Source organism: Microcebus murinus, chromosome 15 (genome assembly GCF_040939455.1).
Source record: "Microcebus murinus isolate Inina chromosome 15, M.murinus_Inina_mat1.0, whole genome shotgun sequence".
Taxonomy (NCBI): Eukaryota; Metazoa; Chordata; class Mammalia; order Primates; family Cheirogaleidae; genus Microcebus; species Microcebus murinus.
Genome location: NC_134118.1, coordinates 34,085,665 through 34,099,726, shown reverse-complemented (window position 1 = coordinate 34,099,726; position 14,062 = coordinate 34,085,665). Strand labels below are relative to the sequence as shown.

The window sequence follows — 14,062 nt, the reverse complement described above, 5'->3', positions numbered from 1 at the left end:
TCCTGCCCCTGAGACAGCAAGACCAACCCCTCTTCTTCCTCCTCCTCCTTAGCCTGCTCCATGTGAAGATGACAAGAATGGAGACTTTTATGATGATCCACTTCAACTTAATAAATAGTACATATATTTCCTCTTTCTTATGATTTTAACATTGTCTTTTGTCTAGATTACTTTATTATAAGAATAGTATATAATTTTATACATGTAGCATGCAAAATATGTGTTAATTGACTGTTTATGTTATAGGTAAGGATTCTGGCTGAATTTTCAGCTGTGTGGTAGGTCAACATCCCTAACTTCTGCATTGTTCAAGGGTCTTTGTATATATATATTTTGTCATTTTCTTAGTATAGGATATTGGAAAAGAAATTAGTGGGCTATAAGAAACACTTAATATTTTTTATAATGCAAGCTTCATTAAGTGCAAAAAGTAGGAGAGTCCTCTCAATTGTACATTCTGCTACTTGACCCATTTTATGTGAGACCCATAACAAAATTTACAGAGTTTTCCTATGAATCATTGAAAATACAAAATTGTTTCAAATGATTCAATATGTTGAAAGAAAAGGAAAGAATACTACCTCCTTGGTTTAGTTTAGGATTGATATTTGGATAAGTAGAAGAATTGCAAAGTAGGAAGTGATAAGGTGCACACCATATTCGTGCGGGAGAATTTCTCTGCAGTATTTACCCAGGATAAGGATTTCTGAGTCATGAGATATACATATTTCTAAATTGACTACCACCCAAATTGCACTGGCCTCATTCCCAAGGCACTTTGCACTTGCTTACCATTAAGCTTAAAGACAACATTTCAAGATTTTTCCCAGTTTATTTTCATGGTATCTGGAAAAGAATGCAATACTACAGAGAATGAATTAGAGGTTAGAAGTCTTTAACTTGATTATGATTTCTTAACTATGTTTAAGAAGCCTTCTTAACAATTCACCATTGATTGACTATTCTGAGCAGTTGAAAGTAGGTCTATAGCCACAAGGGTAAGGAGGACACTGAAACTCTAGAATTTCCTCTGTAGATTAAGTAAGAAAATAGAAGTGCTTGGGGAAAAAATGACACCATGCCATGTACATTCAATAAACTACAGATTTAATCTTATTTTCAATTAGATTTAAGTGTATACCTATATACAAAATATAGATTTCTGCCTCTCCAAAAGTAATTTACAATAGAACACTTCAAGTAAAAGAAAAAAAGTTGAATCTTAGTGAAAATGAAAATTCTCAAAAACTTTATAAAGCACAAATCATATAAACAATTTCCTGAAGAAAGAAGTATTCTGCCTTTTCATAGTTTATCACATATAGTTTACATATTTAAGTATGTATACTTATAAGTACATATAAAGTCATAAAAATGTCTTTTTTCCCATTATACAACATTTATTCATTGAAAATAAATTATGAAATGCCAACTAAGTAAGCTCTGCTGTTCTAGGTACTGGAAATACTAAGGTGAAATAAATAGTGCCCATTGCTTTTATATATATATATAAATAAATATACAGACAGACAAAACTAAGAACAAATAGATAGATGGATAGACAGAAATATTTAAAAAGAGACACATATCTTCATTGGCTTTTATTGAACCCCAAGACTACATTATGAAGTTACATAACAATGAATTAGTCATGATAAATCTGAAGGTATTGTGAAGAAAAAAGCAAACGCTTTTATTCTATGTAAACATTAACATTAACATTCCTCTATTCTATTTTTATTCCCCAGATGATTCTGAGGTGGAGGAGTCCACTGGGTCATTTCAGGTATCTTCATCAAAAAGAAAATGCATACCCAGCAAAAATTGGTGAATATATATTCAATAATTTCTATAATTGTAATTATACTGGCCCCACAAAATAGGCCCAGCTGACCACCAACATCTGCTGTAATGAAACCAATAAAGAAATTGAATGTCATTTTTCCATAAACAGGAAATTAGACATTATTAGAAGTTAAATTATTTGAAGATCATAAGTTAATTGTAACTAATATTATATGAGGATGGGTTCAGTGTATTATTTTGAAACATGGTATAAATAAATTCATAGCAATGTCATAGTAATATTCATACAAATCATCTCAAAAAGCACAGAGGAAAAAAGCAAACAGAAAATCTGTTTCCAAAAATATAACTCAAAGGCTTTGGAAGATATAAAAGCTTGGTAAAGTCATAAAAGATCCTAGATAATTATAAATTCAGGTCCATGTGTTACATAAGGAGCAGAAATCCCATCCAGATGGCATTACTGGATGATAATGTTTTCTAGAAAATTCATTTCCAAGCAAGTTGTGACTTCAAGTGTCCAAACTGTTTCTTTTTAAGCATTTTTATTTCATTTAACCAAAGTATATTAGCATAGTATAGCCTTTTGGGGGATGATTTTAAAATTTTTATTTATTTTTATTACTTATGCTTTTTTATTGTGGTAAAATATGCATAACGTAAAATATAACATTTTAACAATGTTTTAGTGTGCAGTTCTGTGGTGTTAAGTGAATTCGCATTGTTATGCAACTATTCTCTTCACTCATTTCCAGAGCTTTTTCATCTTCCTCACGGAAACTGTACGCATTGAACACTAACTCTCCATTCCCTCCTCCTCTCAGCCCCTGGCAACCACCATTCTACTTTCTGTCTCTGAATTTGACCACTCCAACACTGCTTTTTTAAATAGGTTACATTATTCATCATTATCTCATTGCCCTGGGCCATTCTTAGGATCATGCTATTTTTATAAAGTGTGGTAATGAATATAGGTTTCTCCAAGAGCTTTGGGGAATTGGTATACTTCCTCCCTATTCACAGTCTCAGGCTTTGCCTGACTCTAACATTCTCTGCTGCAGTGAGATCTAAGAAATCAGTAATAAAGTTTGTAAGGACTGGGTGATGAAGGCCAGTGAGCAGACAGTGATTGTAAACTAAATACCTAATTTTGCTTCCTTGGGTATTTTTCAACCCACTCTGGGGTGGAGCTCTGTGTGGACATATGAGACTGTTGGCTGACATTCTACCCAGATGCAGGATTACTGAAACATGCTGTAAGATTCACACAGTAGCCGAATGACAAGTATTATTGATTATTCTTACTTCATAGATAAGCTAAACCTTAAATATGAAAGGAGGGAAAAAAACTAATGAAAAATTTTTAAAAATTGAGAAACAACTAAATAACACTTACCAAGTAATTCAGGCACACTCACTGCTTTTTGCTGCTGGGTTATCTTATAGTTCAAATCACTATAGTTTATTTCAATGTTTACAAGATTCTCCCTAGGGATAAAAACAGAGTTATCTTAGTTCATGATTGTCAGTACTATATTTAAATCCAGGCTGACAAAAGTAACATTCATTTTTGGTTTAGATGTTATTAATTGTTGAATTAGGCACAGAATTCGACTCAATATTAATCACAATTTGTATGATTTAATAAGGCATTTTTGTCACATTAGTGTTTAGGAGAAGGAATTATTTTTCTCCTCCTCATTCCCCAGAAACTGAAAACGACATTAAATGGAAATACCCACTAAGTAAAGTATTTACAGAAATGTAAAGGTCTTTTTTAGTTTAATTCAAACACTGGTTCTGTTCCTCATTACTTATGTGACCCACATTGTTTTCCTGAATCCTGGAATCCTCATGAGTAGTCAGAATTTTAGTTTAACTCACAGAGTTGTGGCGAAGAGAAATTAAATAATATATAGAACCTGGCACGGAACCTGATGAATATTGAGTGGTTCAATAAATGCTAGTTATTTCCTCTATGTCATTAATGTATATTTGGGCAAAGACTCTGCTTCCTTAACATCTTCTAGAAATCTTTATATGTGACCAGAGTGGCTAAACATTATTTTAAAATAATAGCTCTCTTAAAAATAAAAAAAAAATTAAAACTTTTAAAAGATAAAATTATAGCTCTTTATGGGCTCTTGGAAGCTCTCACTCTCTGTCTCCAGCTACATCTCTTCCTCGAACTTTGATAATATATTCAATTGCCTCTTAATATTTCCACTTGGATGTCTAACAAGTATTTCAAATTTAACATATTCCAAGTCAAACTCCTGCTAATTTCCCCCAATGTGTAATGTACTATAAAATTTCACACCCGTAGTCAATCCATCAGAAAACCTTATTTGCCTGTCCTTCAAAATGTATCTGGACTGCGGCCACCTTTCAGCCCACTCAGTGCTAGCACCTTTGCCCAGTCCTTCATTATTTCACACCTGAATTTTTGCAATAGCTTTCTCACCATTCGTTCTGCTTCCAACTTTAATGCACCCCACCTCAACAAATACACACCTCTATTCACACAAAAACTAAAATAGACGCCAATCAACTTGCCACCTCATGTCACTCTTCTCTTCAACCTCCATCCCCACCCTCCCCAGGACTTCCCAGAATACTGCAGGTAAAACTCCCCCATGGAGTTCTGAGAACCTCTGCATTGGGTCTTTGCTCACATTTCACCTTCTCAGGAAGGTCTTTCCTGACCATGCCCCACAACCCTGCGAACAACCCTCCCTGGCTCTGGCTTCTGGAGACTGCTTCTCTGCTGCCTTCCCTCCATGGCACTTAGCGCCTTCTGACGTGACTAGATATGCTTATGGTCCATCTCCATCCCGGTGGACACAGCACAGCAAGACAAGGGTTTTTTGTCTTGCATACGGAGGTATTCCTAATGCTTCGAATACTCCTTGAATCCTAACACATTGTAGGTGCTCATTATATATTTGTAAAATGGACAACTAAGGGGACAAATTAAAGAGGAAACCAATAAGTGAGTGGCTAAATAAAATATTCACCTGGGTCATAAGGTGAGGCAGAAACCAACCACCTCATGATTTGCAAATGGCAATGATAATTGTCCTTAAGAATGGATCCCATTAATGATGTTTTCTAGAATTATATGGTATTCTTTAATATATCTAAGAAATGTGGCTGTAAATCACTCTCCTTATTGTTTACAGTTTTTGAAACCTATATTCCCAAATATACTTAATTTAAAATACATCATTAATATGTTTACTTAATATCCATTGGTTTAACTCTGGGTAACAGGAGAATGGACTATGTTGAAATAGATAATGGGGAGGTATGGTAATATTTACATATAATAAAGCAGTTGCCAAAGTGATAGAAATAATAAAGTTGTCTTGGAAGTACAGAAATGTCAGTAGTATTTCAATCTTTTTAGCCTCTGTTGTGCTCCCAATTTGCATGTACACTGATAATATTGTTTTATTTCCCAAGCACAACATTCATAATCATTTTCAAACATTGTCCATCTGTGTTTTTGAGAGACGATGAATTTCTCCCCCACAAAAATATTGTGATATTTACTCAATTTCTCTCAGGCAGCTGATTTGCCCAGTAATTTGGGTCACACTGAATCTGTGCCTCATGGTGAGAGTGAAATTGTTCAGGATTTAAGTCCAAGAATATTTGTTTGTGTCATGAGAGGCATATAATAAAATAAAAACTGAGTTTTTCATTGTATCACAAAATTAAAGAAATGCTTTCGGATGCTTGAACATGAATGCTGCCTTAAGGGGAATGAATTGGTTTTGCACAAAGCAAACAATTTTTATTTCAAAATTTAAGTTCAATTTGAACAATTTAAGAAATTCACTTGTTTTGCTAAAGAAATAGGCTTATATCCAGCCACAATTTACCCTTAAATTCACCTCCTCACTGCCTGTTCAGTCAAGCTGAGCTTCTTATCATTTTGGGGTCCAGCAGCTGTCACCTGGGACCCTGGATTGGCCATCGTGTGGCTTTGATTTCTGCTCCAGGAAAACATACCTAGGAATTCATGCTTAAAGTAGAGTTCGCTTCTTTTTTAATCTTACTACTGCTAAGATTTTACGTCCACTCTTTTGACAAACTGCATTCGTGTTTTCTTATTGTTTTGTTTGTTTGTTTGTTTGTTTTTTGAGACAGTCCTATTCTGTTGGCCAGGCTGGAGTGCAGTGGCCTGATCATAGCTCACTGCAGCCTACAGCTCCCAGGTTTATGCGATCCTTCCATCTTCAGCTCCCGAGCTCTCAAGTAGCTGGGACCACAGGTGTGCACCACCACAACTGGCTACTTTTTTTTTTTCATTCCGTTTTTATAGAGATGAGGTCTCACCATGTTGCCCAGGATGGTCTCCAACTCCTGGCCTCAAGTGATCTTCCCACCTCAGCCTCCCAAAGTGCTGGGATTAGAGGCATGAACCTCTGCCCCCCAGCTTGCATTTATATTTTCTGATTCATCACTCTTTGATTTCTGTCCACAAACCAGTTTCTTAATTATATGTGTGACTTCTAACTGCCTCTATCTAGGATTCGGGCAACCTCTGAGTCTAGCCACTTTTGTTCAGCTCCTTACCTTAATCCTCCTGGTAATAGCCTCCACTTTTCCCAACCATGTGAGGTCCCTACGTGTCAATTATGCGATAGGATTAATTGGAGATACATTTATAATAATCTGAGTTTTGTGGAAGAAAACAGCATTCTTTTGATCATCTTGTTTTTATATGGCTTTCTTTTCTGGTTCACCAACATGTCTCCAAAATCATGCCTATATTCTCTGCGTATTAAATAATAATGAAATCCAGGAGATTTTTATCAGCCAAAAGTCATGCAAAGTGTTCTTTCAAGTCATATTTAGATATAACAGGAATGACATTATAAGCAATTCAGTTTCCCACATTAAAATGAAATACAGAGATACCTGTGTTGGAGTTAGAAGTGTAAACAAAGACATAATTACAAATTTTGTAGCTCTTCTTTTTTTATATCTGCTAAGTGTTTGAAATCATACCTCCATCAGTCTTCTCTTGATGAAAATACTTTTTCTTTCTGATTTGTGAAGATCACTTTACTGTGTAGGCATTTACATGAGGAAAATATTTTTCTAAATTAAATACAAAGCTAAAACTAGAATCAAAACACACTTTCAAAGTCGAGCACTTGACTGTACAAATGTAAATCAACTTTAAATTAGTTAATATATTTTTATATTAATAAATATAAGTACAAATACCAAAATCCTCTATTGCTGTTTCATGTCCTAGGCCTAAAAATATAAATAAAAAGCAAAGAGAAACGTTAAGGTTGTTCCCCAATTAAGAAACAAAGAGTTCTTTATGAGATTTGATCGGTAATTACTAAGAGGCAGCATGGTATAGCAGAAAGAGAACTCATTTAATGCCCAGTTAATCAGAGTTATTGGAATCATGTGCCTCTGTGGAAAGTATACAGGGATGAGAGTCAAAGGTCTTGGCCACACTTCTTTCTGCTCAGGACAGTTACTTAACTGCCTTTACAGGACAGTTACTTAAAATACAGTGTGCTTCTGTTTCCTCATCTGTGACATTAGAGTGATAATTTCTGTTCCATTTACCTTATGTAGTTACTAGAAGCCTCAAACTATATAATATACTGGTAAGGAATTTTCATATTTTAAAGCATTCATTGATATTAGACAGAATTATTATTTTCCCCAGTTTGGGGCAGTAAAAATGTGATCATGAGCAAATTCCTCATTTTCCTTTCACACAATTAAAGTAAGTGGTTGAGAGACTTGATGTTATCTAATTTCAAAATTCTATGCTATCATTGTTAATTCAGTGACAAGCTGTCACCTCCCTTGATTGATAGAAATTTTATTTCTTGAGTATTTAAGAGTTTTCAGTAAAGGAAGTATTTGCATTAATTATAAGTAATTTACAAGACTAATAAGATTACCTGATATATTTCTGGCTTTTATTCAACTTCTTGGAGAGATATTTTGAAGCTTTTTTACTTGGGAAACTGGAATAAGAAATAGTGGCGGGGTATTCTGTTTCTTCACAAGACACAGGACAGCTAGAATTATGTGTTCCCACTGTACATAATTCCTTAAGTTCAATGTGGTCTGAAATGAAAATCAGGGTGGGGAATTCAAAGAAGAGGAGTATTTCACAATGGGGAAGATATAGCTTTTTAAGGTTTATAATTTCACTTTCAATGGTAAAAAAAAGGTGGTTCTACCACTGTAGGATGACTATAGTTGACAATAATATATAGCTTCAAATAGGTAGAAGGAGGATATTAAATATTCTCAACACAAAGAAACAATAGATGTTTGATATGATGGACAAACTAATTACTCCGATCTGATCACCATACATTATATGTATTGAAATATCACTATGTACCCCATGAATATGTACAATTATTATTTTTCATTTTTTTTATTTCAGCATATTATGGGGGTACAGATTTTAAGGTTTCAATAAATGCCCTTCCCCCCTCCCCCCACAAGTCTGATTCTCCAGCATGACCATCCCTCAGATGGTGCACATCTCACTCATTATGTATGTATATGCCTGTCCCCTTCTCCCCTCCCCCCTCCCCAATACCCTGTTACTGTAGTACCTATGTGTCCACTTAGGTGCTACTCAGCTAATACCAGTTTGCTGGTGAGTATATGTGGTGCTTGTTTTTCCATTCTTGGGATACTTCAAAAGTGGTTTACAAATTCTATCACACTATTAATACTTTCTTAGGAAATGGTGTTTATATGTACTTGAAATAAAGCAAAGTAGACAGAATATGGACCATAGGAGTTGTTATCTTGGAATTCATTGAGTCACTGGATTAGAGTCTTTATTAGAAATAAGAAATTCTCTCCAGGAAGTCTCCGGCTCTATTTCTATAAGATATCAGATATATGAACAGAACAAAGGTGGAAAGTTGTTTGTGTGATCTTGTGTCACCTTGAGAAAAACTTTCAAACATAATCCTGAAAGCCAACTCAGATTTAAATTAAACTAACCTTTAGACTTGTCACAACATATAATGGTGTGAAACATGTGGCTGAGTGTTTAAAATCTCTTATTTCTGTGGACCCAGGAACTTCTAAATCAGCCACTGAGGTCCTCCATCTGTCCGCTCTTGGCTTCTTTAGCGTAGCCAGATTGTCCACGCAAATGCACTCTGGGAAAAGTCTCTGCTGGGGTGGTGTTTGTCCCCAGCCTGGACCACCTCCCAGTGCCCATCTACTGCTCCTCACTCCTGGTAAATACTCAGGTTCTCGTTTTCTCTTTGGTATTGAAATGAAAACACTTTGCTCTTGTGAACCATTGTTCGCCAAGACCCCCCTGATTCATGACCCACTTTGGGTTTGTTCTTCAGACTCTAACTTTGATACTTCTTTAGAGCATAACTTTTGCACGTATCCACTAGTTCTTTAAGGCCACTGTGAATGACCACCACTCTTCCCTGCACTAACATTCTTGCACACACTCACACACATGCTCACACACTACCATGCACACACTCATACACCCACACGCTCACATACACGTGCTCTCACACACACTCACATACTCTCACACACACTCGTATACACCCACACAGTCACATACACATACACACTCACGCTCACTCAGGTACACATACTCTCACCCACACACCCATACACACTCCCACACACGTATGCTCACACACTCACATACTCACACACACTCATATATACTCACATACTTGCATACACACACACATACTCACACACACTTTCTAGCCCCACACACTCACATGCACATACACATTCACACACTCACACACACATACTCTCACACACTAATACCTTCTGTACTCCCACATACACATACCCTCACACACTCACACACTCTCACATGCTCCCACACACATACACATACACATACCCACACACTCACATACACAGTCTCACACACACAGCCCTCTGACCCCATTATCCCACAACAGTTGATGCAGAACTGGCTGATTTCTCCCTCCAGCCTTCATCAGGGACAGGAAATCAGAAGAAATTTGGCAGCATAATTCCCAATCCATTGGTTAGTAGTATGTCTTTTTCATATTCAACTTGTGGGCTATAAAAATATATATAAGATCCCTTCAACTCATATTCATGCCTGCTGTGAAATATTTTACAACCATTGAAAAGAACCCATTAAATCAATTCCATTGTTCTGGAGATAATTCCCAAAATGGGTTAGAAAAGCAAGTTCCATAAAAGAGTACATATTAAGATTCTCTTTTAATAAAACAATCAAGATTTAAAGTCATAAATATAAAGCTATATATATGGAGAAAGGTATGGTAGAATATACTATACTGTTTACGTTGATTGGGGGTTAAGATAAGAGGTATGTACGCAAAAAAAAAAAAAAGGCTGTTTAAGAAAAAAGCTGTCCCTAGTAAATACAGCATATATGATTATGGTTCCATTTATGGAAAACATTTTATATATATAACAAAATTAATGAATGAAAGGATGATTCCCAAACAGGGGGAGTAATTTTCAGAGTGATGGAACTTCTACTAATTTTTTACGTGGTTTCTTTTCCATTCTGTAATGTTTGAACCATTCACAACAGACACATTTTATTTATGTAATAAGAAAAAACAGCAAGGCTATTTTGATTATTAAAAAATACAAAATTTTAAAAACAATATAAAGATTTAGAAATAAAAAACGAACTCTCTTGCTGTTACTTTTTCACTGTGTATCTTGTGTCTTAAAATCAGAGGGTTTTTGTTTTTGTTTGTTTGTTTTTACTATATATGTTTATATAAGCTATTGGTTAAGCATTAAAAAACCCTCCCTCTTATAGCTTATATTCTGTTTCATTTCTGAGATATCCATAGTACAATTTAATGTCCTGAATTACATTGGGCAATATTAATATAAATCCTAAAAATACAAGAAGTAAATAAAACCACTTACCAAGTATAGGAGTAACACAATTGTAGTACTTTTGTAGGTCACATTCTATCCCATTTCCTTAAAAACAATGAGTATAACAGATAGAGACTTTACACTTTATAAAATAAGTATCCTAATGACAAAAATACTTTTCTTACTTCCATTCATTCATTCATTCATTCATCCATCTCCCATCCATACATATGGACACTTATTCTTTTGTAAGAAAAGGTACAAAAGCATGTTAGTACCCAGTGAAAATATATGTTGGGAGGAAGAATAATGTTTTTATTTATTTCTATATTTCTTTCCATCTGTCTATATCATTCTAAAATCTTTAAATGCCAATCGTAATTTTTAAATGTTGGTAGTTTTCAAATTTTAAGCTACTTTCATAGTTATTATCTCATTTGATCTTGCTCACAACCCTGAGATTTGAGAATCTTTGTTTTAAAGATGAAGGAACTAAGCCTTGGTACATTTTTGTGTATTTTCCATCCTGTTCCCTCTATCCACTGAGATAAATAGAATCCCATTGAGTGTATGTGTGTGTGTGTGTATATATATATATATATATATATATATATATATATGCAGCATTTCTAGGAATAGGATGGGGGCAGATAAGTGCCAATATTTGCTAAGCACCTGCTGTGGACCTTGAGACAAGTAGTAAAATCAGTATGTATCAGGGTCTAATCCTAGGGCTGATTCTAAAGCCTTAGTCATTTAGTGTAATACGATATGTGTCTATTGGTATAACCCATGTGGTTTCTGAGGTTAGCCACAAGGTTTAATGATACTCTTGAAAATAACCAAAAGAGATTGTCCACTTACAACTTGTGGACAATTTATGGAATGCTAGGCTAATGACAGTGTGTTCCAAAAGTCTCCATACAAAGGAAAAATGTTGTAAAATTTTGTAATGAATATTTTGTAAATAAAGGTGAGTTTAGCTACAACGTCTCATTTTCCCTATTCATGGTGACTTTTGGAACACCCTGTATAAGGAAATGTTCTTTGTGAAAAAATTGAAAGAAGTAAAAAAAGAAAAAAAAAATCTACCTTCAAAATTAAGTTAGGAAAAAAGCTTCATTTTTCCAAATTGTGCTTTAATTATGGCAATAACATTTCTTCCATTATAAAAAACAATGAAATTTTGGAAACAACCCATATTGAAAAAGCTGATTTTAGAGACTGCTTCTACAGAGTGTTGGTGGAGTTACCTTAGTGAAAGGACAGCATTGCTAGGAAATCATCTAACACAAAAACATCGCTGCACACAACCGTGTGCTGGCCCCATTGTTTGCTTCTTGCACAACCTCATGACGGTTAACTTGTCTTTTTAAGAGCTTGTTTAGCAGAACTGGAAAAGTACTGAACAAGGAAGAAAGGGCATTTAGCTCCCTCAGCACCTGCCAAACCAAATTCCGAGAAACCAGATGAAGGAGCCAGATAAAACCAGCATAACAGAAAATGGCTGCCTTCCATTATCATTTCATAACAACTGTTCTAGTCTCTATGACCACAACAAAATTCCAAGCCACTCATTCTCAGGGCAGACATTCCTTCTTCCTTTCGTGCTGTGCCCTTTCCTCCCTTGGAAAGTAAAATAGACTCTTTGTTTTAAGCCTGTTTTTATCTTTGAATTGAGAATTCTTTCTCATCCTGCAGTAGGAGCACCCCTAACATTTAGCTAATTAACTTAATGTTTAGAAATCTCAGTTTCCTCATCTATAAATAGACTTAGAGGGATATGTGAGTGTCTAACCAAATAAGATGATATCCTTGAAAACTTTTGATATATCCTAAAATTCATGCAAATGTCATGCTTTGTGTTTTATATAGCATCTTGCCTTATTTCTGGTCCATATTAATTATTCATTTTGTCTTTTGTAAGAAATAGTAATTTTAAAAATTTTAAACAGCATTCCGCATCAGTAAGTTCAGACTTGTTTCCAGTAACTTTGCCAATTTAATTAGAAATGACAAATCAGAGCCAGAATTTTACAGAATGTTTTGTAGAATGGCAGTTTTTGAAGGAGCCAGAGATCAACAATCTAGATTCTAAAAGAAGGAAGTGATGATTCTGGAAATCTCTGAGCAATAAATAGTTTGGTAGGTATGTAGTGTTGGTACAAGATGTAAAAAGAAAATCAAGTCACAGCCTTGGGAACCAATGAAGAGCTGGCCCCACAGATCATTCATTAAGGAAATTTCTTGCTCACCTCCTATTATTGAGGACATGCAAATTGTATCTACATCTAGCACCTAAAACTAAAGCCTATCCCATTCTACACTAATAACATTTATACAGACTATATTCTATATTCTGCACCATGCACTTTTCAAACCACTCACATATTCCTTTTATCTTTACAATAACCCTATAAGGTAAGAACATTATTCTCCTCCCACCCCCACCCCCACTTCTTCCAGCAGGTGAGAGGGGTTAAGTCACATGTCCAAGATCCCAAAGATAAAAACTGTGGATCTGAGCTGAGCTGAGCAGCCCTGGCAGATCCAGATCTTATCCCTGCTGCCCAATTGTACCCTTAGATGCTTGCCTCATACCCATGGTTCTAAAAATATTTTAAATTGTATGCAAAGGAGGCCTGAAGTCTCTTTTATAGTCACAAAAAAAAAAAACAAAAACATTTTCTAAGATTTCTTTTTAAGGATTGGTAAGACATATACATAATCTCATTTTTCTTTCAAAAATTGAGAAAATATTGATGTGCCATTTTAGACATTTGAAATCATCTAATTTTAGTCTTTGGGAATAAGAATTGGGGACCAACCCTGATAACACAATTTTTTTTTTCTGAAAATCTCTGCTATGATTTCATGATTTGAAATTTCTCTCTTGAGGTTATATTTGGCAAGTGGACGATTTTCCAGCATAGAATTTCATAAGAATGGAAAACAATTTAATGATATGTTCATTTTATATGTTTTGAATTAAGTAAATATAATTAAATATGGGGAAAGTCATCAATATTTACCAGGAAGCAGAAAAGGCAAACATCCACATTGCTTTTTTATGTGCTGGGCTTTACATTCCTTCAAGCAACCGGAAGTGCTGTAGTTGCTAAAATTCTGCAGCTTGATGTTAGGATTGCATTCTCCCCAAGGATATTCTTGATGAACTGTCTTAAGATAAAATAAACATTCAGTTCAGGAGTTTTATCCAAGTCAAGCCACCCATTTTCCACTACAAAGGCTAATACACATTTTTACTTTCCTCTCAGAGTTCTTTGATTTTTTTAAAAATTGACTACATTTGCCTATTTTGCCTTCTTTAATTAACCTGAATGTCTCTGAA

The 14,062-nt window shown here is 34.9% G+C and overlaps 1 protein-coding gene across 1 annotated transcript in view; it reads right to left on the bottom strand.

The window, feature by feature from the left end:
* Window positions 1-1,576: 1,576 nt before the first annotated feature.
* The window catches only part of ASIC5 (acid sensing ion channel subunit family member 5), a 29,841-nt gene continuing 17,355 nt past the window's right edge, over window positions 1,577-14,062 (bottom strand). Inside the window, exons 6-10 of the mRNA XM_012783583.2 lie at window positions 13,743-13,890; window positions 10,759-10,815; window positions 7,752-7,920; window positions 3,203-3,294; window positions 1,577-1,906 (exon numbers count right to left, since the gene is read on the bottom strand). Of these exons, the coding sequence (XP_012639037.1) occupies window positions 1,716-1,906; window positions 3,203-3,294; window positions 7,752-7,920; window positions 10,759-10,815; window positions 13,743-13,890 (657 nt within the window). The 3' untranslated portion in view covers window positions 1,577-1,715. The remainder of the gene's footprint in view (window positions 1,907-3,202; window positions 3,295-7,751; window positions 7,921-10,758; window positions 10,816-13,742; window positions 13,891-14,062) is intronic.